The 23,649-nt window shown below is 44.6% G+C and overlaps 1 protein-coding gene across 2 annotated transcripts in view; it reads left to right on the forward strand.

Moving 5' to 3' along the window:
* The window catches only part of LOC105475843 (BMP binding endothelial regulator), a 246,167-nt gene that overhangs the window by 10,121 nt on the left and 212,397 nt on the right, over positions 1-23,649 (forward strand). For both annotated transcript variants that reach the window (XM_011731390.3, XM_011731391.3), the window contains exon 3: positions 22,148-22,247. In XM_011731390.3, the coding sequence (XP_011729692.1) occupies positions 22,148-22,247 (100 nt within the window). The remainder of the gene's footprint in view (positions 1-22,147; positions 22,248-23,649) is intronic.

Genomic DNA, 23,649 nt, shown 5'->3' on the forward strand with positions numbered 1-23,649 from the left:
GTTTGTAAACAGTGTAAATGAAACTGTTATTAAGGGCCAGAACTTGAATAGAAGAAAGTGAAGTGTATGCCATAAACCACTTTTCAGCACCTAATTCAGTGAATATACTCTTTGGGAATGATAGCTTAGTGGTTCTCATTTCTACCCTTTAATAGTTGTATGGCTTTATGTAAATTGCCTAACATTTCTATATCTCAACCTCTTTATCTTCATCATGAGGCTCTTGTCAGAATTGTAAGTTACAACATGAAAAATTCTTAAAACATGGTCTGGGCCGTGGTCATCACTTTAGAAATGATAGCTGCTTCCAGCATTGAAGTGTCATGGAATGACTGCCTTTGCCATACTTTAAATTAAATGGACTGTATTTATGGCAATTTATTGTCAACACTTATGAAATGTGTTTATTCTGAATTTTTCTCAGGGTACACAATGGAAGGTCAGAAGAGCCTACTGCTGCTTTTCTGTTAAAGATGGAAAACCCTGTTAGTGTTTGGGGCTTAGGAAGATGGGTCGCTCCTCTATTTTTTCTTTTCAAAGCTTCACCTGCTTAACTCGCGCCAATTTACAAACAACGAATCACAGTGTTGTTTTCTCAGTGAGGCCCAGTTGTCCTCTGCAGCCCTTGCCATTAAATCAGGAAGTGGCAGGTAGGAGGCAAAAATGTTAAAGTAGTGACCAGCGGGCCTGCTGAGCCTGAAGCTTCTCAGTCCTCTCCGTTTTAAAGAGTGTGATGTGGCCAGCTTCCTGCTTTCCAGCCAACCACAGGCACTAGTGCATACCTGTGGGATCGGGCCTCCTTCTAGAAAGGGCAAGCCCAGATGAACTGGTGTGACTGGATTTGGACATGTGGGCCCTGCACATTCATACAGCCTTCTGTGCTTGGGACTAGAAGTCCTGCCAACTCCTCTCAGAGCCTGCTGCTTCTTCTCGGTAATAGCATGTTCTGCCTTGTAGTGTAGTGAGTTGGGCGAATTCACTTCTTAAGGGATGGTGTCTTAAAGTGTAAGAACCTCGTCACGGTCGTCTCTGTCAGCTCCATAGCTTCAGCAAGAGGTCCACAACCTTGGGACTTGAGTGGGAGTTCGACTGGAGTTTCCTGTTTATAGTTGGGGTTGTTAACACTTGGGATAGCTGCCCCCAGAATGGAACTCCAAGTTCCAAAACATGATTCTCCTAGAAAGTTTATCACAGAAGGTCAACCTCCTCTATAAAAGACATCCTAAATAATCATTACATAAACACTGTCTTTTTTTTGAAGGGAATGTAATCGTATTTGAAAATATAAGATCATATTGATATTTACATCTGCTTTTATTTGTGATAAAAGGAACATTCCCTTTTATAGAAATAGATCGTTGTCAAAAGCAGAAATGTCCCTGACAAGGCAGGAGGTATAGACAAGGGAGGTTCTGGGACGATCTGGCTTCCACTTTCAAAAAGTCACAATGAAAAATGTCTCCCGATCCCTGGAGCTGGCATTTTCCAGTCATTTCCAGCCCCTTTCAGTGAGGCTAACTCTGAAATCTTGACACAAGCCTTCATGTTTATATTAGGTTTTGGATGTTAGCTCCCTTGGCTTCTGGGAGCTGACTCTGTTGAAAATTATGTTTTTCTTTTAAGGACAAAGGCCTTATTGTATGTACATGTCGTGTAGTGTAATGAGCTTTCTTTCTTTCTTTCTTTCTTTTTAATGTTAGGTAATGGGTGGTACTAACCTACGTCTGCCAAATGAGCAGTTCAAAGATCTGTAAACTGACGGGCAATTTTAAGGTTTCACGCAGGTAACTCAGCAAGAGAAAATGAGAGGGCGGGATGGGTGGCATCTTCACTGACCACAGCATGTCCCCCAAATGCCCTGCTTCAAGGGAATAGACGTAACAGGACTCTGAGCGAGGATCTGCAGATAAGTGATGGTACCCAGAGTCACTTCAAAGAGAAGGATGGAATACAAATAATGAAGATAATGATCATCCCGTTTTAACTTACAAAAACACGCCTTTCCAAAACAACTCTTGTATTCTTAGTCACATATATAGTATTTGACCAGACAGTTTTTCATGGTTGCTAATGCTGTTGGCATAGGCCAAGCACTTTAGTTTTAGACGCTGTGTGATCAGCTGGCCACTCTGGTGGCACTGCTGGCCTCTTTGACTGTGGGTGACCTCAGGAAGGTTATTTCTAGTAGGGACAGCTTGTCCCATGGAAAGGAGGTATGAAAACTCGAAGCTGCTCTTCCATTTCTTTGGGCCTCTGTAAGAGACATTTTTAGCATCTTTTATTTTATTTATTTATTTATTTATTTATTTATTTATTTATTTATTTATTTTTGTAGAGACAGGGTCTCACTATCACCAGGGCTGGTCTCAAACTCCCGACCTCAAGCGATCCTCCTGCCTTGGCCTCCCAAAGTGCTGGGATTACATGAGTGAGCCACCACACCTGGCCAGCATCTTGATCTTAATTGCTTCCCCCTTTCTCCTTTTAAAAACCTATTTTCTGAGGTTCCTCTTTGAGGCATGTCTATGGACTGCAGCAGTAACATTAATGAATGACATTTTCATTCTTCGCCATGTTGATTGCTCCAGGTCTTATTAAAAGATGCTGGGGGATTCAGTTTCCATTATTTTCTAATTGAACAGAGCCATTTGTGCCAAGATACTAAAATTGCTCCCACTTTTCTCAGAGGGCAGAGGCTGCTCTGCATCAGTGGCCTGTGGGGTTTGCAGCTTCTGCCTCCAGTAAAGCCTGCCTCATTCTGTTCCTTTACCGCCCAGAAATTCATGAATTCCAGAGACACCCGCAGCCTGCTGGGTCTCTCCAGCTTTGTGGATTTATGGTGTAAAAGCAGTAGCATCAAGACATTCACATAGCCGTGTTTTTTTTGGTCTCGGGAGAACACTATTTTCCTGAATGAGAGAACATGAAAGATGAAGCAGATATTCTCCCACTTGGGAGCCACTATGCCAAAACAGTTAAGGTCTTGCCATGGGCTTGTGTTTATGCCCCTTGAGGGGAATGGGGCCCATTAGGCTTGAGTTGTGGTAATTTCCTGTTTTCAAGCACATGTGAAACAATGATTCTGATGCCCAGTGGGACCTACCAGAGGTCAGCTAGCTGCAGCTCCATTAGCACATAGATGAGGACCAGGATGAAATTCCTTGTCTCTTAGAGGTGACTCAGATCAGAAGTTGTGGAAGAGCTGGCTGTCAGGGAAGGGGGCAGGAATCTACCCTTTTTGTGCATCTCATTAGTCTGGGATGGCTTCTGTTGGAGGAACCAGCCCTTTTCTCTCCCTGCTGGGATGTGCTGGAAATGCATGTACCAGATGGCGTTGCTTCCTTTTCATCCATGGGTGCATGTGTGTGTAGGGGAATTGTTAAAAACTGTGAATTTTTTTCTGTTTCATGTAAACCATATACTGACCAAGGGCAAAAAAAAGTTTTCTTAAGTTACTTTGCATGCTAAAGGGTCATGTTATAGAAATCTGGAGTCCCCAGATTTTGGAGTTACGAAATTTTTGGTAGTTGTCTGACGTTGACCTATAGGAGCAGCAGTTTTATGTGGTTCAACCTAATGTATGCTTTGAGGACGTTTAGACTTTTGCAAGAGAGATATTTATCCTCTAGGTTATTGCAAGGGATACATTATCCTCCAGGTTATTGCAACGTACCTGAATGAGGGGATATTTAAATTCAGTGAATTTGCACTGGGTTCATAAACTAAAGCCAAAATGTGGCGGCATAGTAAAATGCCTCTCAATCTGTGAACCTCCAACTCTGAATTAATGGGCTCTTCTGTATATCCTCAAGACCCCTCTGAGGGTGGTGGGGCAGTGGGGGAGGGAGGGGAGAAGCAGCACCCAGCTTAGGTGGGGAGCACATGGTAGGGGCTCTGCAGGAAATGTGGGAATGGCATTGCAGGACTGGAGTAGGCAAATGATTGATTGATGGTCATTAAACTCAGCACACATTTATTGAGCATTTATGTTAATAATATCCTGAGGCACTGCAAGACAGGAGCAAGGCTTCTTACATGAACAGAAGGGGATTAAATTATGGTTGAGATAGTTTTGAAGTTAGATGTCTTTTATTGCTTTAAAGTTCTTTGAAAATTGATTAACTTATGCAAGCCAGAGATATTAACTCTTGTTTGAAATATTCGATTAGTCAGAGCAACCTGTTAGTCCTTGACTGTGCTAGATTTTATAGGGTTATGTATCTGTGTACACACACACACACACACACACACATATATACACATATATATATGTATGTGTGTGTGTATTTATATAACATTTGGATAATGGTTTTAGTTTGGAAACTACCCTCTGTCATTAGAATCTTAGATGAAAGTGTGAATTAATGTGTGATGAAACTGATACTTGTATATATGTGCTGGGAGCCCATAGAATGAAGCCTGAACAGTAGTGACAAGGGGTATGCAATTCTGTTGCCCGATGTGTTCCCTTCCCTGGGCCTCTGCCCCTTCTTCCCTCACACACTTCAGTTTGGCTACTTGTCTTCTCTCACACAGTTGTAGGTCGTTAACAAGTCAGTGGTTAGAATTTTGCCTTCAGCTTCGTCTGTTCTCCTACCAGGGGCCCAGCAGTGGTGGCTCTCAGATTTTAATATGTGTAAGAACCACCAGGGAATTTGCTAAAAAATGCAGATTTCCTGTGTCCTGGTCCAGAGATCCTGATGGAGTAGGTCTGGCTGGCTCCTGTGCAGACCAGGGAAGCTCCATTTTTTTGTTTGTTTGAGATGGAGTCTTGCTCTATGACCCAGGCTGGAGTGCAGTGGTGTGGTCTCAGCTCATTGCAACCTCCATCTCCCAGGTTCAAGTGATACTCCTGCCTCAGCCTCCTGAGAAGCTGGGATTACAGATGCGTGCCACCATGCCTGGCTAATTTTTGTATTTTTAGTAGAGATGGGGTTTCACCACATTGGTCAGGCTGGTCTCAAGCTCCAGACCTTGTGATCTGTCCGCCTCAACCTCCCAAAGTGCTGGGATTACAGGCATGAGCCACTGTGCCTGGCCAGAAAGCTCCATTTTTAATAAACCCTTCCCGTGACTTTTATGCAGGGGCCAATTTTTGAAGCACTCTTTCCACCTGACATGTAATGGAAAGAGAAGGGTATATGAATATAAACATAAACATATGTTTATATTTAAATCTTGGTTAGGTACAGTTGAAATTCTGTTATTGGTATAAAACTTGATAATAGATCAACTATCGTTTACATAATGTTGCTTTCGTGGAACTTTTACACAATTTTCTTGCACATTAGCTATCTTTATTGAAGTGTTCTTTTCCTACTCATGTCATCTTTATCAAACCTCCTTTAGTCACCCAATCAGAATGAACTCACTTGTTCCTTGAAGACTTTATATTGGTCACTTTTTATTATAACCCTTACTCCTCTCTCCTCTACATTTTTATTAACTAGTTACATGACTTTCTCTTCTACTGGACTTGAAGCTTCTTCAGGGTAGGAATAGCATCTAATTCTTCTCATGATCAAAACATCTAGAACAGCGCCTTGCAGACTTTAAATCTTAATAGATATTTTGCGAACAAACACTATTCATAAGCTGGGGACAGTCCAAAGTTCATTTTCCTCAAAGACAGCCTGTGAGGTAGGGCCGGCATTCTTAAGAAACCAGTTTCATAGTTGAGCTCATTAAGGCTCAGAAAAGGAAAAGCAAGGCGAAAGTCCCACCACAATCAGCGAGAGTTGGAACTGCAATTCAAGTACCAGATTCCTGTCCCATCCGGGGCAGACTCCACAGAGCTGTCTTTCAGAGAATGTCACCTAACCACAAGGGTTGAGAGAATACCCCCTGGGGTCAGTGAGAGAGACCCAGCAAATAGCTTCCCTGGGGATTATGTTTTAACAGTCCTTGCAGTCCAGTTAGGTAAGGTCCTGCCTGGCGCCTTTGGGTGGGAGAGGCTGACCCGCTGGGCTGCTGCCAGTCTCTTCATGGGATAGATTCCCACAGGGATACACTCTGTTTCCTGTGGTCTTTCTGGGATGGGTAGCAGCTGCAGGACGAAGCTGACATGACGTTATGTTTGTTGCTTCTTCAGCATGAGCCAACTAGATGGAGCAATCTGACACAAAACCCAGGGTTTTATGACTGACCTAGTGGGATCCAGCCGCATCTGGAGGAACCAGCCGCAAACAACGCAGAGTTGAGGGCCAGGTGAAGCGGGATCCAGCTCTCCACTTCACCCCAAAGTGACTCCTCAAAACCTCTGCAAGAAGCTGTTTCCTTCAGCTGGCAACTTAGAGCCAGCAGGTTTCTTCCTTGCGCAGAATAAAGCCATTCTGGGAAATCTTAGTTTTCTTCTCTCCCTTTTGCTGACCTGTTTGTGCCCACACCTTTCTTTCCCTGCTGAGGGAGAGTGTAAAGTCAAGTTGACCAGGCTCTGATTCCCATCACCTTCACGGAATTCTGGTCATGTTGCTGGACAATTTCCCATACTTTAAATGGGAATCCTTTAAACCTTTTTTTTTTTTTTTTTAAATTAGCCTGGCATTCCATTGTTCCAGGGATTCATCTCCATCCTTATTATTTTTTACCATGTTATTTTCTTTCTTTGTCATTAGCGCAGAAATTCCATGATGTCACCATTCCCCAAGTTTCGTGTCTAGTTTTTCTCAGTCTCAGCTTTTAATTCTTGAGTTCAGCCCGACACTGAAATGTACAAAAGGCATTACAGTGGGCTGGCTGTTCCTCCTCCACGCAGCATGGCTCAGACATTTGTAGGGACGAGCTTGTCCAACTCACCTTATTTTGTTGTTGTTCTGTTTTGTTTTGTGTTAGGCTTTTAGAATCCCGAGGTCGTGGTTTTTAGTTTCGGTCTCTAGTGATAAGCAGAAAAGAGGGATGAGGAAGGGGCTTTACTGGCCCAACCAGAAACAGAAACTAAGAACCCATGACTGTATTCTCTCCCTTGGACACCTCTCAGTGTGCCACGTGGAACTGCTCTCTAGGCAAAACTGGATGATCTGGTGGACAGCTGGTGGAGACCCATCTGTGATCTTGATCAAAGGCTCAAGAGAAGGATTGCTGGGGTGAGCTAACGGGCCAGCTTGGAGCAGTGTCAAGTGTTCAGGTGGGGGTTAGTAAATATTTTTTTTACTAATGATGATGTGCTGATATAATTTAGCCTGGTGAAGATGATGCCCAGGGGAGACTTTAACAGCCTTCTAATATGTGGGAAGGAAATCTTATGTGGAAAGTACAGAGAGGAGTACTAATCCCAAAATTGCAACACATTGCTAGCTTGTTTCTCCACTGACCTCTGTCTCATACTCACTTCCAGAGTGAGTCCCAAGATGGTTGTGGGGTCTTGGCTTCTCTACTTCTTGGCCAGTGCCTGCCTGTATGTGTAGACTCTTCCCTAGATCCTGGATCCTAGTTACCCTGCTGTACATGAGTATCATGGTCCCAGCATTGAGCCATATTTTTTGGCATGAGATATTAAAAGAGGCCTCTGACTGTGGACTCTGTTCACTTCCAGGCTATGGCTTCAGGACTCCGTATAACAGAGAAGAAAAACTTAAGTTGAGATATTTTCTGTCTCCCTTTCTTTCTATTACTACCAAGTGTTTAATGTCCCCGCCCCCTCCCCCCACCTGCCACACACACCCATCTGCAATACTCACCCAGCCTTTGGTCACTAAGCTCTAGTGGGTTTGTGCCCTCTTGAGTGGGAACATTGGTCCTAGACCTTTTCCCTGGAATTCTTAGCTCTTCTAGCCAACCAGAATTTTCCTAAACTTAAATCAAATCAGTTTTCCTCTGAGATGCAGGTTGGCAGGTGTGATAATTAGTAGTAGTGGGAGTAAGGAGTGGGCAGCAGTGGTCTAGGCAGCCTCTCTTGTGAGCCTCAAATAATGGGTAGCAACCCTCCCATCCTGGGGTATCTTGGTTGCTAAAACACCTGGCAGAGTGGCAGGTGCTGATAGAAGGTGACCTCTGGTGGTCACTGAATTAATGTAATGATCACAGCCAGGGTAACTTACAGTTGTCTATGCACACATTTGTGTGTCTTTGTGGGTAAGGACTCATACATACGGCGCTCTCTCAGCGTTTGTGTGATGGACTTATAAGAATTCTGTTTTATTGGCTTATTTTTCTTTTTGGTGGATCTTCCTTATCTTTTCAAACTTTAAATATTGGAGGGTCCCAGGATTCAGCCAAGACGTTTTCTCTCTTTATATTCATACCCTAAGCAATTTTATACCGATCCATGGCCCAAAACCACCGGTATGCTGATAGTTTCCACATTTATGTTCCCACACCCCACCTCCAGTCCAGCTGCATCTGTCCACATGTCTACCTGGTGTCTCCACGTGGATGTTGAGTAGGCATCTCAAACTGAAAATGGCCTGAATGAGCTCTCCTTTGTCACCACTCCTTAAACTTAGTTTGTTCCAGCCAGTGACATCAGCTGCATGGATCCATTTTTTAGGCCATCCATCAACCATGGGGTCCTGGATTCCTCTTTCTCTTGCATCCCAGGTTCAATTCATTAGCAGCTCTTGTCAGTATAGTCTTGAAAATATGTTGGATTATTTCTAACTACCTGTTACTGCTGTTGACTTCGGACAATATGTTATCAAGCAGTGACCATTTGAAAGTATGCAAATTATTTGACTTACTTGAGCAAAATCTTCCCGTGGCTTCTCATCTCACCCAGAATCCAGTTTGAAGAGTAACCATGGCCTACACAGACCTGCACGGTGCGGCTCCAGACGCTATCTTGGCCTCAGCTCACAAAGCACCCTCCCCTCTCACTGTGCTCCAGCTGCGCACTGGGCTCCTCCTCACTCCTACAGGATACCTAACCCCCTCTCCACTGGGGTTTTGTTCTTTCCTGTGCCTGGAGCACACATATCCAATATATTTACGTATTCTCCATCGAGGTATAGGAGTAAATGTCTTCTTATTAGAGGGTCTTTTCCTTTTTTTTTTTTTTTTTTTTGAGACGGAGTCTTGCTCTGTCATCCAGGCTGGAGTGCAATGGCACAATCTTGACTCACTGCAACCTCTGCTTCCCGGGCTCAAGTGATTCTCCTGCCTCAGCCTCCCGAGTAGCTGGGATTACAGGCACACGCCACCAGCTAATTTTTGTATTTTCAGTAGAGACGGGGTTTCACCATGTTGCCCAGGCTGGTCTTGAACTCCTAACCTCAGGTGATCCACCTGCCTCTGCCTCCCAAAGTGCTGGGATTACAGGGGTGAGCCACTGCACCCAGCCTAAAGGGTCTTTTTCTGATCACTGTCCCCAACAGCCTCACACCTTGTCATTCTGTTCCCTTGTCCCGCTTCATTTTCTCAGAGCCCTCTGCAGTGCCCGTGAGATCCTGCTGCTGGAACATCAGTTCTGTGAGGACACGGCCCTCCCATGTTCATTTATACCCTCCATACCTGGGACAATGCTGGGCTCATTCAGAGCATATTTGTTGGGCGAATTCATCTGTGCCACTGAGTTTAATTTTTTGATTTGGCAATTGGAAGATCTAACTATTTCTCTTCCCCAAAATAAATGATGAACTTTTTTTTCTACTCCAAACTTTGCTTCTTCTGTCACGATGACTTGCCCTTTTTGTAGCTTACATTATTGTGGGTATCATGTTTGATGGTGCGAAAACTAAACAAATCCACTGAAAGATGAAAAGTTGTCTCCAATGAGCACTAATGCTATCATAACAAACTGTGCAATGAGCAACATCATTCTAGAATAAAATTCTTTCCTATAGAAAACCGTTTTTGAAAAATAGATATTACCACTCATGGTGGACTTGGCAGCGTGGTAATTATTGGTTTTAGAATGTAAGTTAAATTCCAGTATGTTATGTTTTATATTTTACCTAAAACATAGATGAAAGACTAGCAAAGTATGTTAAATATTACAGTTTCATAGAGCAAGAAAATCATGGCACAAGATAAGCACCCCTTATTTTCCTGTGATATATGTGAAACAAACTGTTCTACTCAAAAATACCAAGTGAGGTTGCTACACTTCACTTGGAGTGCACTGGAATGTCATCATAGAAGAAGATTCATTTGTGAATTGTCAGTTCCAAAATGCTGACAGATGTAGGTCAAATTCTGTCTCAGTGAGATAATTGTATAACATAACTTTGTAAAGGCTCATTTCAGTGGGCCACGTAGTGTCTAAAGAACCAAGAGACTTTGGATGATTTTTAGGAGTTTGTGGCAGTGGAATTTGGTCAAAACTAACTGTTCCCGCCTCACTTCTGAGCTTCTCTGAGCTGGTAACCGGCACTTCTTGCCCCTCGTGTTGCAACATGGGAGGTGCCTGTGCTGTGTTTATGCTTTAGTCTCTCTCCCTCTTGGATTGTAAGCTCTTCTAGGGCAGAAGATGTGTCTGATTCATATTTTCTGTTCCCATCAAAACCTGGCATAGTGCCTGGCCTGCCGCAGGGGCTCAAAAATATTAGTTAAACAGATTTGTGGATTTTTGGTCAGATAGATCTGAAATCTGCAGTGATTAACCTGCAGAAAAATCCAAGTTTATAGCCCCAATGCCACATGTTTCTAATAGCCATTTGTTTTTCTGCAGATACTTTTGCCTTATTTTAGATATGTGAAAGCTTCTGGAAGCTGTTTTTTGATGGAACGCTTGTTAAAATTAATGATTAAGGATTCTAATTATGGTTGATATTTTCCTTTTAAAAATGGGCACATGCTGTGAATCCCTTCAGCAACGTTTATGTTGATAATGTTTTGTGTGTAATTGACCACTCTCGTTTCTTTATAACACCTTAATCTCAGAAAGGGATTATTTGCAAATCTGGCTTTCTTTGATGGTTTAATGAGTTTGCAAATGGACACTAGTGGATTAAAATTACATTCTAAACCAAGGAAATAAATCTGTGGCTTCTCCAATGTTCTTCTGACATCTGCATGTGACCCTTGGGAAAGCTTTGGTGAAGAGAACACAGTGCTAATGGCCTTCGTGAATGAGTCAGACAAACCTTAGCTCACAGAATTGCCTTCATATGGGGGATGCTGTCCGAGGCTGACATATTCAGTTCTGCAAACTTCTAGCCAGCTAGAGAGCTCCTATTCTCTTGCTTCCCTACCTGATGTTACTTGGGCTAACTGGACAACCTCTGTAGTTGGCACCAATATAAATACAACCTGGGAGCAGAGATCTTTCCAGCAACTGAGGTGTCACCCTGTTCTTACTGTTACCCGGAGGGAGGACTACAGGATCCAGCTCTAAAGCTGATTGGCTTTTCGTCCCTGGGGTACCTTTGAAAGGCTCTGTGATTGCCGGTGGTCGGGGTCAATTGTGCAGATGTCTTTAAGAGTGTCTCACTGGTGACCAGAAAGTTACTTTGTCAAAATGACAGATGGGCTGTGAGCGGCTCCTCCGCCCTGCCTATTCCCATGGATGTCAGCTCCATTTACTTGTCAACATCAAATATTTTTGTAACTCCTAACAGCACGCGGGCTTTCACGGGGCAATCCATGAAAAATCTGTTTCATTGGCTCTGTGGCTTGTTGTTGACCCACAGGAATGAGGGACACCTGAGGACCTGGTGGGTTCACTGTAGGTACGTGATCCAGGAAGGAGACATGTGCTGACTTGTGACAAGAGTGACAACCTTCCAGGGCTGGCCTCACAAAGAAGTGGTTTTGCCACCACCAATTGCCAAGGGAATCTAAGACATTTGGTTTCTGTGTTTTGTACGTGCTCACTCTTCTTCTACCCTTGACAGAGTCATTTCTGTGCACATTTAATTTTTTTTTGTTTGTTTTTTTGAGACGGAGTCTCACTCTGTCTTCCAGGCTGGAGTGTAGTGGCGCCATCTCGGCTCACTGCAAGCTCCGCCTCCCAGATTCACGCCATTCTCCTGCTTCAGCCTCCCTAGTAGCTGGGACTACAGGCACCCGCCACCACGCCCGGCTAATTTTTTGTACTTTTGGTAAAGACGGGGTTTCACCGTGTTAGCCAGGATGGTCTCGAACTCCTGACCTTGTGATCCGCCTTCCTCGGCCTCCCAAAGTGCTGGGAGTACAGGCATGAGCTACCACGCCCGGCCTTCTGTGCATATTTAAAAGGCCCATTGAGTCATCTGTCTTTTGATACCAGACAGCCCAACTTCCTATATTGCAGTAAGTCAAGAAAGGGGCTGTCAAAATAATATCTCCAGCTATCACCTTCTTTAATGTCAGGTCTCACGCTTTCCTATGGAGTTACCTAATTTTATTACCACTTTTAAACTCTTTACTCCCACTCCCCACTCTCTCCAAAACCCCCACCAACCTGGCCAGAAGATTCTGCACTGTCCCTCTGGGACTGGAAAGCCCCACTAATGCCTTCTGAGCCCCGGATCCTACAGGTACTTGGAGTTGGACCCCGAAAATGTGGTTTGTCATCTTCTACCTACTTCAAAAGAACTCACCAGAAAGGTATAAAAGTATTCATAGAATTTCATCGCCCCTTTCTCTTCTGTTTTCCTTTTGGGCAGAGGAAGAAGCAGATTTATTATTCGTCATGTGCTGAAGGGCGCCCAGCAGTGTAAAATAACCAGAGGTGTTGAAGAGGCAGCCGGGCCTCCTGCGTGTAAAGCCGCACTGCTTTGCAGGGCTTCCTTCTCCCTCACCCCTGGCCTGCAAATTCTTCCCAGGAGTTTTTTGGAAGTGTTCTCTGCAGCACCCACCCCATCCCACATCCCAGCTGTTGGAGTCCCTTCTGTTAGGAAGAGAGAAGGGTTGACTGAGGCATTTGGGCCAAACAAAGGCAGGATGCCACCATGATCCCTCTCGGTTCACACACCTGGCAGAGTGAGATGCCACCTCCCTGTTGGTTTTTTGGTTTGCTCTTGGGAACTGAGCACGGTGGCAGAGCTGCGTCTGTGGCAGGGCCCGTGGGGCTCGATCCCTGGCTCTGTGTGTTCCCTCCATTCCTGTTACACGAATGTGCTGTTGCCAGCAGACCCTTTGCTTATACGACGTGCAACCTAAATAAAAAGCAGGCAGTGCTACTCTCTTTTGGGCTACTATTTTTATTTGGTGGTTGTTTTTTTGTGTTCTGCCATCCCTAATGTTTTGGTTCTATTTCAAAATATGATTAAACAGAATGAGGAGCCGTTTGACACTGCCCTGTTTTAAATCAGACTTCTACTTGAGCAGCCGGGACACTCTAATGGACTGTGTTTCTTTGTTCTGTGAGTTTCTTGAAAAAGCCAAAAAAAAAAAAAAAAAAAAAAAAAGAGCCAGACCTAAACCCTTAAACAGAATAGTACCCAAAACAATCCCTCCAACAAACTAAAACCCATTAAAAAAATGGAAATGTTAGGTAACATAAATATCAAAAGGGCCTCCTTATTAATCCCCCATTGCCTCTGCTGGCACGTGTCATATTTTCAAGGTATGGGATCAGGAGAACACTGTCATTTAGTGATGTATTAGGGCCATATATCATCAGAACATCGTCTTTGTAGGGGATATGGGTACTAAAAGACACGATTCTGGCCAGACAGAACCGCAGGGGGTCTTACTTCTTTCCTCCACCCCCCTGCCTTTTTCTTTAATCTCCCTCTGTTTTGTGTTGCAGAGAAGTGAATTTCTTCATGGGATATGACTTGTTGCAAAATAATCGGGGGGCCCCAGTGGGCTTCATAAAGTCTTTTTAAATGGCTGGGCTTCAAGGGCAGCTTTGTTCGGGGTTTGCACTGTGAGCTGGGCTGGAGGAGGCGGTTTTGCCAGGGCCTGGGTCTCTGGGGTAAAGACTCGTTGAGCCTAGACGGGAGGGAAAAAGAATAACACTCCCAGATGGAGCGCAATGAATTGCGTGATGTTCTTGCAAGACAGTTTAACATTAAGTCTCCAAAATTACGGCCGTGAGATGCTGCAAGTCTCCCAGGAGAGTACACCCTTCTGCTCAAATCAAAGAAGAAATGAGAGAACTGGGCAGGTTCGGGTCCAGGTTTTGGTCAGCCTTGCAAAGGACCAGGCACTCAGAGACTGGGACTTGTTTTGAGTTTTTAAGTCAGAGACTTAATCTGTCTTTCCTAAAAGGCACTATTTTTACTTGTGTGTTCAAAATGCAACCGTAAAGCACCAAGGTTTATAAAGGTCTGAGAATGGGGTGCTTAACAAAGGCAAACATTTAAATTCTTAGCTGCAAGGGGAAGGTGGCTCACTCAGCCTCTAAATGAAGCTGTATAGCATAGTGATGAAATCATAGGATTTGATATCAGAGTCCTGGGTTTGAATCTCTGCCCTGGCCAGCTATGTAAACCTGGGTGAGCCATTTAACCTCTCCGTGCCTCAGTTTACTTACCTGTAAGATGGGGTGGGAGGTAAATCAGTACCTTCTTCAGGCTTGTTTGCAAGGGTTAAATGACAAAATACACAAAACATATTCAGCATGGAGGGGCATATAATAGATTTTCTATAAATGTCAGGTGTTATTCTTCTTAATAGTTCAGCAACCTGCCTGGAAAACAGTATGTTACTTCATTGTTTGGTTAGAGATGGATCAGCTTTGTTTGTGGCCCTGACTATGGAAGGGATTTGCAAAAGCAGTGGAGGTTGGGGTTGCAGAAAGGTCTGGAAATGCCACTTTATGTTAAAGGCGTGAGGTATATTGTGCAAAGGCTACAGTTGACACCTCCCATCTCTTGGACTAAACTCAGTTGGGAAAGAAGTCTTGGGGGAAACCACTTATTTCATCTGGGGAGTTTGGGTCCTTTTCCCTTTCAGCTTCATGTTCTTCATCTTAGAAATGGATTTCTTCATGTTTTCTTTCTATTTTTTTCCCAAGTTCTGTTGAGTTGAGAGACATGACCCAGAGCCTTGGACTTGTACACTTACGGTTTGTGGCTGACCAAACTGCCTTTTATTTTTTTCTTCCAGATATTTCTATGTAAGAGTTATAAGGAAGTCAATTTTACTAACAGTAATGAAGAATGAACAAGCAAAAGCTTAATTAAAGTAATAAATTATCAATCAATTTTAATACTGCCATTGGCAACCACTGGGCTATCTCAGGGCCCCCCTACCCATGCTCCATTATTATTTTCCGAGAGACTGAGAACAGATTTTGTCCAAAGGGGACAGGCTGGAGCAGGTACAAGCTTGCATTCTCTCCTCTGTGAGTTCATGCTCACTTGCTCAGGATTTCCCCTGACCGAATGTTCTAGAGAGGTCATCACTTCATTTTACCATTTCCAATGATCAGAACTGCTGATAAACAGTGAAATCTCACTGGGTGCAGTGGCTCACAGCTATAATCCCAGCACTTTGGGAGGCTGAGGTGGAGGATCGCTTGAACCCAGGAGTTTGAGACCAGACTGGGAAACATAGTGAGGCCTTGTCTCTACAAATAAATAAAAATAAAAATAAATTAGCCAGGAGTGGTGTTGCATTCCTGTAGTCCCAGCTACTTCTGGAGGCTGAGATGGGAGATCATTTGACTTTGGGAGGTTGAGGCTGCAGTGAGCCATGATTGTGCCACTGCATTCCAACCTGGGTGATGGAGCAAGACCCTGTCTCAAAGAAAAGCAATGAAATCTGGCCCCTTTGGGTCTTTGGTTGCTGCCAACACACTTCTTTTTTCAGCTTTTGTTTCCATCTCTTCATTCTAGAACCTTGAAGGCTTTAAGTCTGGTCTGCTTGCCCAAGTCCTGGGTAATCCCTTCCTTCCATGGCACCTTTCATAGGTTACCTCGTACCAGGTGGCCTGTCCAGAAAATCTGCAGACTAGCTTAACTTACATACTAGTCTATTTCTAAAATCTCAACAGCTTATTGGAGCTAACCTAATTTGGATATGACACTCCTGTACATTTTAGTGCTGTGCGCCTTACAAACTAACCTTCCCAGCTGGTCCCATAAGCCAGGCTGGGAATTGGGTTCTGTTCCTGGGTTCACTGCTAGCTGCCTCTTTGAGGGATCTGAGACAGCCTCATTGTGTGCCATTTCTCCATCTGCAAATCTTAATAAACCTGTGAGGATTAATGAAATAATGTCTACAGAGATCTTTAGAAGAAAAGTGCTATGTAAACCTGAAGTATTATTCTTCTGTTTATGAGAAGTGGTATAATATTGCCTGGGAGAAATCGTGACCTGTGTTCAAAAGTGCTAAAAATTTTCCTTTGACTCTTTGAGATCTGGAATTGGGTTACAATGGGGATACTTCAAGGGAAGTTGATCTCTTTGACTTCATACATAGAGAGACTAGAAATTCCAATGAGAATATACACGCTGATGTGGGATCAGCTTCCCCTGCTCCCTCCTCCTTGGGACACTTGAAACAAGACATCCATATTCCTAACAACAAATTCCTATTTGAGCCATCTTGAGACTCTCCACATGGAACACCATTGTGTAAGTTCTCTGATAATAAAAATTTGAGTAAGCATCAAGGTGTCCTATTTGTGCTCAGCAACGATGATGGCTTTTGAATCAAGGTGAAGTTCTCTTTCGTGCTTCTCACTGTGCCAGAAGTCACACCGTAGTGTTTGTGTGATCTGCTGATGTCTGTTGTCTTATTTTCCCCAAGAGCTTGTAGGTTTCTGGAGACTAGGAACCTTGCCGCATGATTTCTGCCTCTCTCCCGCACCACTGAGTATAGTGATACGTGTGCCAAGGCTTTGTTTTTCAGCTTTGAAGCCTCCATTGCTAAGCAACTTTTCCTCTCAGAGTCGCCAGGGTGGGGCATCTATCCCAAGAAATTGGCAATTTGGGATGAATGTGGGTCTATCCCCAGGGATATTTGTATTTTGGTGGAGAATTCTTGAAGGTAGCAAAATCTGTAAGCTCTTCCCCAAAAAAGACTACCACGATGGAATAACGGGACTCTGCCGCTTCCTGGCCCATGTGCTTCATTGACATATTGAGTATTGTTCACTCGGGCAGAAAAAAATACCACAACCTCACAGCCTTCTTGGTTTCCTGAAAAAGGATCTGTCACTTTGAATTTGCTAGTTTGCCAAATGACAGCTGTTTGCTTCCCAGGCAGGCTTTGCTGTCATCAGAGACAGGGATGGAGGGAAAATAATGCCATCATCTAGGGGAAGGGTCTTGTGTGGATCTGCCACCTTCACAGCATGGCTGACCAAATGGACGATCAGCAGGCAGGCACGAGGTCTTTTCATTTGCACTCTTATTTCGAGAGATTTGTGATGGTGTTTCATAGTCTAAAAATAAAGGATCTGCCAGCAGACACGTCTCCCTCCACTACCCTCATCATACTAGCTGCTGTATTTTCCTCTTCAGATTTTGATTATTTTTTATTATAAATGAAAGGTCAAAGAATACTTTTCGTATTCCATAATAGGATTGGTTCTGGAAGAATCTTTGAAAAAAAAATACGTTCAAGACATTGGGGCTTGGAATAGAACAGAAGCATCTCAAAAGCGTGTTTTTCTGGTCGAGGAAAGCACACAGGAACATTTCACGGCGGTGCTCTGCTATCTTCTCTCTACACCTCCGCCCTATGCTCATGGGAAAGTTCATGTCCCTCCCCACCAGACACTGGGAAATACTCCCAAGGCGGCGCTGGCGGTCTCAGGGCTGCAATTCCTGAGACCGGGCACTCTGTGCTGCCATCTCGTGGCAGATCTCAGACACAGCAAGCTGACTGCCGGAATCCTGTTTGAACTTGGCTTGCGGCAGGAGCTGTGGTTTGGCTCACATCCTTATAGAGCTTTGTTGCCAGTCATGTTGATTTTTAAAAAATGTTTTACTCCCTATGCCCCCCTTTTAGTTTTTCATGTTGGCACTTCATTTAATGTGCCTCCAGAGGCTACGTTTTGGGTTTTGATGTATTTGATCAATGTTAGAGAATCGGTTAACTATCTTCCTTAAAGGAGGCAGTAATGCAGACAGACACTTTTGACAACAGGTAGACCGCTGGCTGGCAACCTTAGAAAGAGGGACTCACGGGAGACTGAGAATGAAAGATGCGGTGGGGTTTATTGCTCTTATTCATTGGTTAGGGTTTTTTTTTTTTTTTTTTTAAGAGTATTCCGACCTTTTCCTTGAGTGTATTTTTGCCACCATTTCTCTTGTTTAGATTCGGAGAGACTCAAACCCAAGCTGGGATTTGGGGAAAAGTGTTTGAGGATGCCAGTCTGGCTTTCAGAGGCATGATAGTCTCATCCCTGTTGCTATCCAAATTGGAACAACTTTCTTTGTTACCAGCAAACAGCTGGTGTCTGCAAACCTTCCCGTGGTTGGCCATGACACAGGCCCCTGGAGTTGCTCTCCTCTAGTTAAGACAGTTCCTGTCTGGAGCCACCAGGAAGGCACCAATCTCCCCTGCAGCCTGAGGGCAGGAACATTATTTTGTTCTCTTCTGCATCCTGAATGCCTGGGAAGTAGCAAAGTGTGGCATTTAAATGACAGACCTCTATTTGTATTCCAGATCTGTCTCTTGGGTGACCCTGGGCAAATTTCCTAACCTTGATCCCTCCTCTGTAAGATGGCCATCATGAGGAATTTTTGGTGAAAAAAATGCACGTAAGATTCTTAGCACAGAGCCTGAACACGCAGAGAACGAGTTCAGTAAGTGTGAGCCCGTATTAGAAAATGTTTCTTGAATGAAGATGTGAACGGAATGAGCCCTGACCTCGAGTCACAGTGGTGACACGTAGTGCATGTGGGGATGAGGCAGCCCAGGGGTGAGGCAGTCCTGAAGGCATGGCTTTGCGTGTGTCACTTCTCACCAGAGTTACTGGCTCGAGGACAAGTGTTTTTGTCTCTTGGCAAAATTGGGAAAGCGAATGGAGTGGTCTTAATTAACCTGTGTTTGAATTTACTCTGTAGCTGCTGGACTCAATTAAGGAAATGGAGGAATCAGGCTCTCACCAGCAATTCCCTGAGCTTTTAAATTTTCTTCTTGGAAGGCCTGGGATTCCAAAGACATACTCCACATTCACACCAATCAGACACCAGGGCAGTGATCAGATATGGCAGTTCCGTACCAATGTGACCGTTGATAGAATATTTAAAAACTCCCAGTGGAATAAGAGGGGGAAAATCCCACTAAATCTACAGCTAAGGTTTAGACTTGTTCTATGTGTGTGTACCAAAAAAAAAAAAAAAAAAAAAAAGCCAGATGTGAATCTACAAACCATCTGGTTGGAATAACTTTTGTGCTGGACTGTAATTACAAGCTATTTATTATGAATCTTGGGATCCTATTATGGATTTTGACTGGCTCCCAGGTTTCTAAGTCAGCAAAGAGTTCCTATATTTAAGTGAGTGTGTGCCTTCCTATTTATCAGATCCCAGATTGTGTCTTCACTTTGACTGCCCTGAGAGCTTTGAACTGTCTGTATCTGAAGATTCTTCCCTTCAGAAAGGAGATGCGCTTGGGAGTGGCCCTTGGCTAAGGCTGCAGCCAGGTTTGCTGAATGCATAAAGCCATAAAGTCCTGGTAGCAGAAGCTCTGTTAATGAAGTTTCTTTCACAATTTTCCTGGGGTAGGAGAGTCGGGATAAAATATAGCTTGCAAGAACTACGCTTTTCAAAACGAAGTGTCTGTCGACAACGCCGAGCAGCATACATACCTGGTGGTTATCCTTGATGACTTTGGTGGGAGTTGGGGGAGATTATTAATTTTTTTAAAAAAATGTCTCTTTAATTTGAAGGGTGACCATAACATTGTTTGACCTTTGTAGTTTAAGCAAAAATTATAAAAATCAATCTAAGGGCCGTGCCTTAGAGTTAGCCTTGATGCCACCATTGTCATGGAGAAGAGGGGGTGAGGGAAGGAGTTCTGGGGAGCGTGGGGCCAGCATGCTTGGCTTCAGATTATAGGTCTGCTGTTCACAAAGGGACTGTGGACAGCTCCGTATCCCGGCTCAGCCCCGGCAGCCACAGAAATACTCTCCCCTGACAGCAGTGGTTCTCAGCCCTAGCTGAACACTGGAATTACCTGGGAGCTTGAACAAATACCCATGCCTGGTCCTTAGATTAACCAGATCTGAGCTGCAGGGGGTGGGAAACCACGGCAGTCTTTGTTAAGAATCCCACAGGGGGTTCTAATGTGCAGCTAAGGATGAGGGTCACTGTCTCACAGGATTTTAGGAGTAAATGAGGTCAGTCCCTTGAGAGCATGTACCATATAACAGATCCCAAAAAAGGAAAGAGAGAAAGAGAGAGAGAGAGAGAGAGAGAGAGAGAGAGAGAGAGAGAGAGACTGGATGACTCAGGTCACCCTCCCATCGTAAGGACAACCAGTAAATGAGAAAACAAAGCAGCAGCAGCAGCCCCTGCAGGTGTGGGGTGCAGGTGGCTGTGGATTGATGTCCTTTCTCTGGGTGTTGGACAAGTCCTGGGACAGTTTCAGGAACATTCACCACATTCATCCCAGCATTCCTTAGCTGAAATGAGCATCGTTTTCTATGTGTGCCATTCAGCGGACAAGTTTGAGCAACGCCGGTTGTGGCTCATTATTTCTATGCCTCAGTTCCCCTTGCAAAAGCCACGAGGGCAGGGAAATAACAGGACTGATGTGGAAACAGCTGCGGGCAAGGCAAGGCCCAATCCTCCCCCGTAGAACTCACTCTCAGGCAGTTGGGACTGTGAGTCGGAGGGAGTGGGGTTCTGACACTCACAGACGTTCTCATCTTTGAAAGGAGAGGGGATGGCAACCTGGATTTATTTTAGAATTAGACCCTGGGAGCATCTTACGCTCTGGAACTCCCAGGAAATTTCAGGGCAGCATAGAAGGTGACACGTTTTATTTTGGAACTGCCTTGGGGTTGGACTGTGGTGCATGAGCTTTGCTTGGGTTCCCAAACTCCAACACAGACACACACACACACACACACACACACACACACACGCACGCAAACATACACGTACACACACACAAGCTCGCAGGCACTTATGCATATGCACATGCACACACACACTCCTGCAGGCTCGCATGTGTCTCCTTGGTTCTGAGCAAGAAATGGTGAGATCTTCTTAGTCTCGTGACATGGAGGCGTACTGGGTACACCTGAGAATCTTCTCAAATTTGTTGTCAGGGCTGAGTTTGGATTTCTTCTTTATTAATACATATTCAAAGAGAGTTCTAGGTTCACTTCAAGGTGAGCAGAGCCGGCCAGTTGTTCCTCTCCAACCTGCCCCCAAATGAGGCACTGGTAGTGCTTGCTGTCATCCAGGGAAGGGCATAGGTGTGCACACATTTATGTCTTCATCTCGAGTTCCATCCCTCCCACTGGAAAGCTGGGTAATCTTGGAAAAGTCAGCTGCCTTCTCTGAGCAGCAGTTTTCTTGTTTGCAAAATGGGGATAATGATACTGACCTCACAGAATTTTAGTGAGAATGAAAGCCACGGCACCTAGCATGTGGTCGCCACTTGGTAAATCTCACATTTTGTTGAATTCTTTGAGACAGTATTTTTGGTTCAGGTGCATACAATCCATATATAAACAGGCATATCCATCACGTTTGTATCTTCTTTAAAACATTTTAACAGCTAACCTTTCAGGAAAAAACCAAAGATGCAAATGTTCACCACACGTTCATTAGCATAAGTGCTAATATAACGCAGCTGTCCCACAGCTATAAAGCACTGATGTCCGTGTCTCTGCTTGGCATGGAGAATATTATTTTTTCTTTTACCAAGCCAATCCAATACTCAACTTTGTCATTATTTGAGTTGGAACTTTAGATTGCTGCATTTTAATGCACTCTACTATTAAGGATTGTTGGACGGCCATGTGAAAATATTTTTGTTCTCACAATGCAGTCCTGGCCCAGGTAGCCCAACAGGCAAAATATGGTTTACACAAATATTATCATTTCTGCAGTGTGTACTAAAAAGAAACCTTAGAATCTGAAGGAGCGGGAGAGAACTTCTCCCTTGGCAATTGGTTATCTAGGTGAAGCTGGCTTTTTAAAGAAGGAACTTTTCATCTCCTCTCATCTGACTCTGATCTCTAAAGTCATGTGTTCCTGGATGGGCGTTTCTGTTTCAGAGACAGCAAAATCCTATTTGCTCTCACAGCGTTTTCTTGCCAAGTGAAGGCAAGATAAGAGGGGGGCTGTGAAAACCTCCGTGGTGTGTTAGGATTTGGGGAATTCTGTTTGATATTTATTTCAAATGTCTCGTGTCTCTTTTTGCCTAGAACAAGGAAGTGACATGTAAGAGAGAGAAGTGCCCCGTGCTGTCCCGAGACTGTGCCCTGGCCGTCAAGCAGAGGGGAGCCTGTTGTGAACAGTGCAAAGGTGATTGATGTCTTGGCCGTCTTCTCTCCTGGCTGCTGCTTCAGGCATTTTTATTTCTCTTTCTCTCACCTTTCTTTTCACTCAGTTCTTGGCTGGGGTGCACATGGATGGGGAGGAGAAGTAGGGTGTGTGTGCGTGTGTGTGTTTGTGTGTATGTGTGTGTCTGGGGCTGGGAGGAAGGGGACTCTCCTGGAGGAGGGATGAAAGTATGTGAGCATCTGCATATTTGGTTTATTTTCTAAGGCAGGTTGTTAAAATGTTGTAGCGAAGAGGCAACCACCATGCCCCTGCATATTTGTACACACGCACATGAGCATATTTTGTCAACAAGTTTCAACACTCAGTTTTTCCAGGCTCCACACTCACCCTGCCCACCTCTCCTGGAGAAGTCTTTATGCCTGTATTTTATCATTTTGGTCCTCATTAAAATTTTCCTTTCCTTCCAAATTAGATCTAAGTCTCTCCACCTGTCTTGGAAGCATCTCTAACGTCTCCTTAATCCAGCCTCATTTTCCATCGCCCTCCAGCCCCATGCTCCGTCAGGAATGTGCTGTTCCTGCTCTCACCTCTCTTGTGGCCTTAGTGTGGGTCTTTTTCCCAACCTGTCCGGGTGCTGCCTGTGCTCAAGGTGCCCAGCCCTTATCTGCCACGATCCCCTTTAGATTTCCATGGCGTCCAGAAGCCCACATGGATACCGCAGTGGTGTGATTTTCCCTCTCTGCGGTTTCATGTAGATCGTCAGCTCCCTGGGGATTTCACACCGTCTATACGTCAACAGGGCTTCACAGTGTGGGGCCACGCAGGAGGCAGCATTAGCCCAGTGTTCGGGTGTGGGCTCTGGAGTCACCCTGCCGAGTCCCAATCCAAGTGTACTGGCTGGCAGAATGTTTCCCAAATTTCACGTCTACGTGGAAGCTCAGAATGTGACCTTGTTTGGAACTAGGCCCTTTGCAGGTATAGTTAATTAAGATGAAGTCATACTGAATTTGGGTGGCCCCAAATCCAATGTGATGCACAAAGAGTGGCAGAAGCTGGCGTGATGCTGCCACCAGCCTAGGATCACCCAGGGCCGCCAGGGTCTAGCAACGGCAAGGAGTGATTCTTCCCAAGTGCCTTCGGAGGGAGCATGCCCTGCTGACACCTTGATCTTAGACTTATGGTCTCCAGAACTGTGAGACAATCAATGCCTATTGTCTTAAGCCTCGGGAAACTCATCCACCACATTTCCATGTGAGCAGAGGGAGACATGGATCCTCTCTTGATCTCATCACCTCATTTGTTAAGTGAGGACAGCAGGTTGGGCATGGTGACTCATACCTGTAATCTCAGCACTTTGGGAGGCTGAGGTAGGCAGATTACTTTAGGTCAGGAGTTCAAGACCAGCCTGGCCAACATGATGAAA

This window comes from Macaca nemestrina, chromosome 4, assembly GCF_043159975.1.
Source record: "Macaca nemestrina isolate mMacNem1 chromosome 4, mMacNem.hap1, whole genome shotgun sequence".
Lineage (NCBI taxonomy): Eukaryota > Metazoa > Chordata > Mammalia > Primates > Cercopithecidae > Macaca > Macaca nemestrina.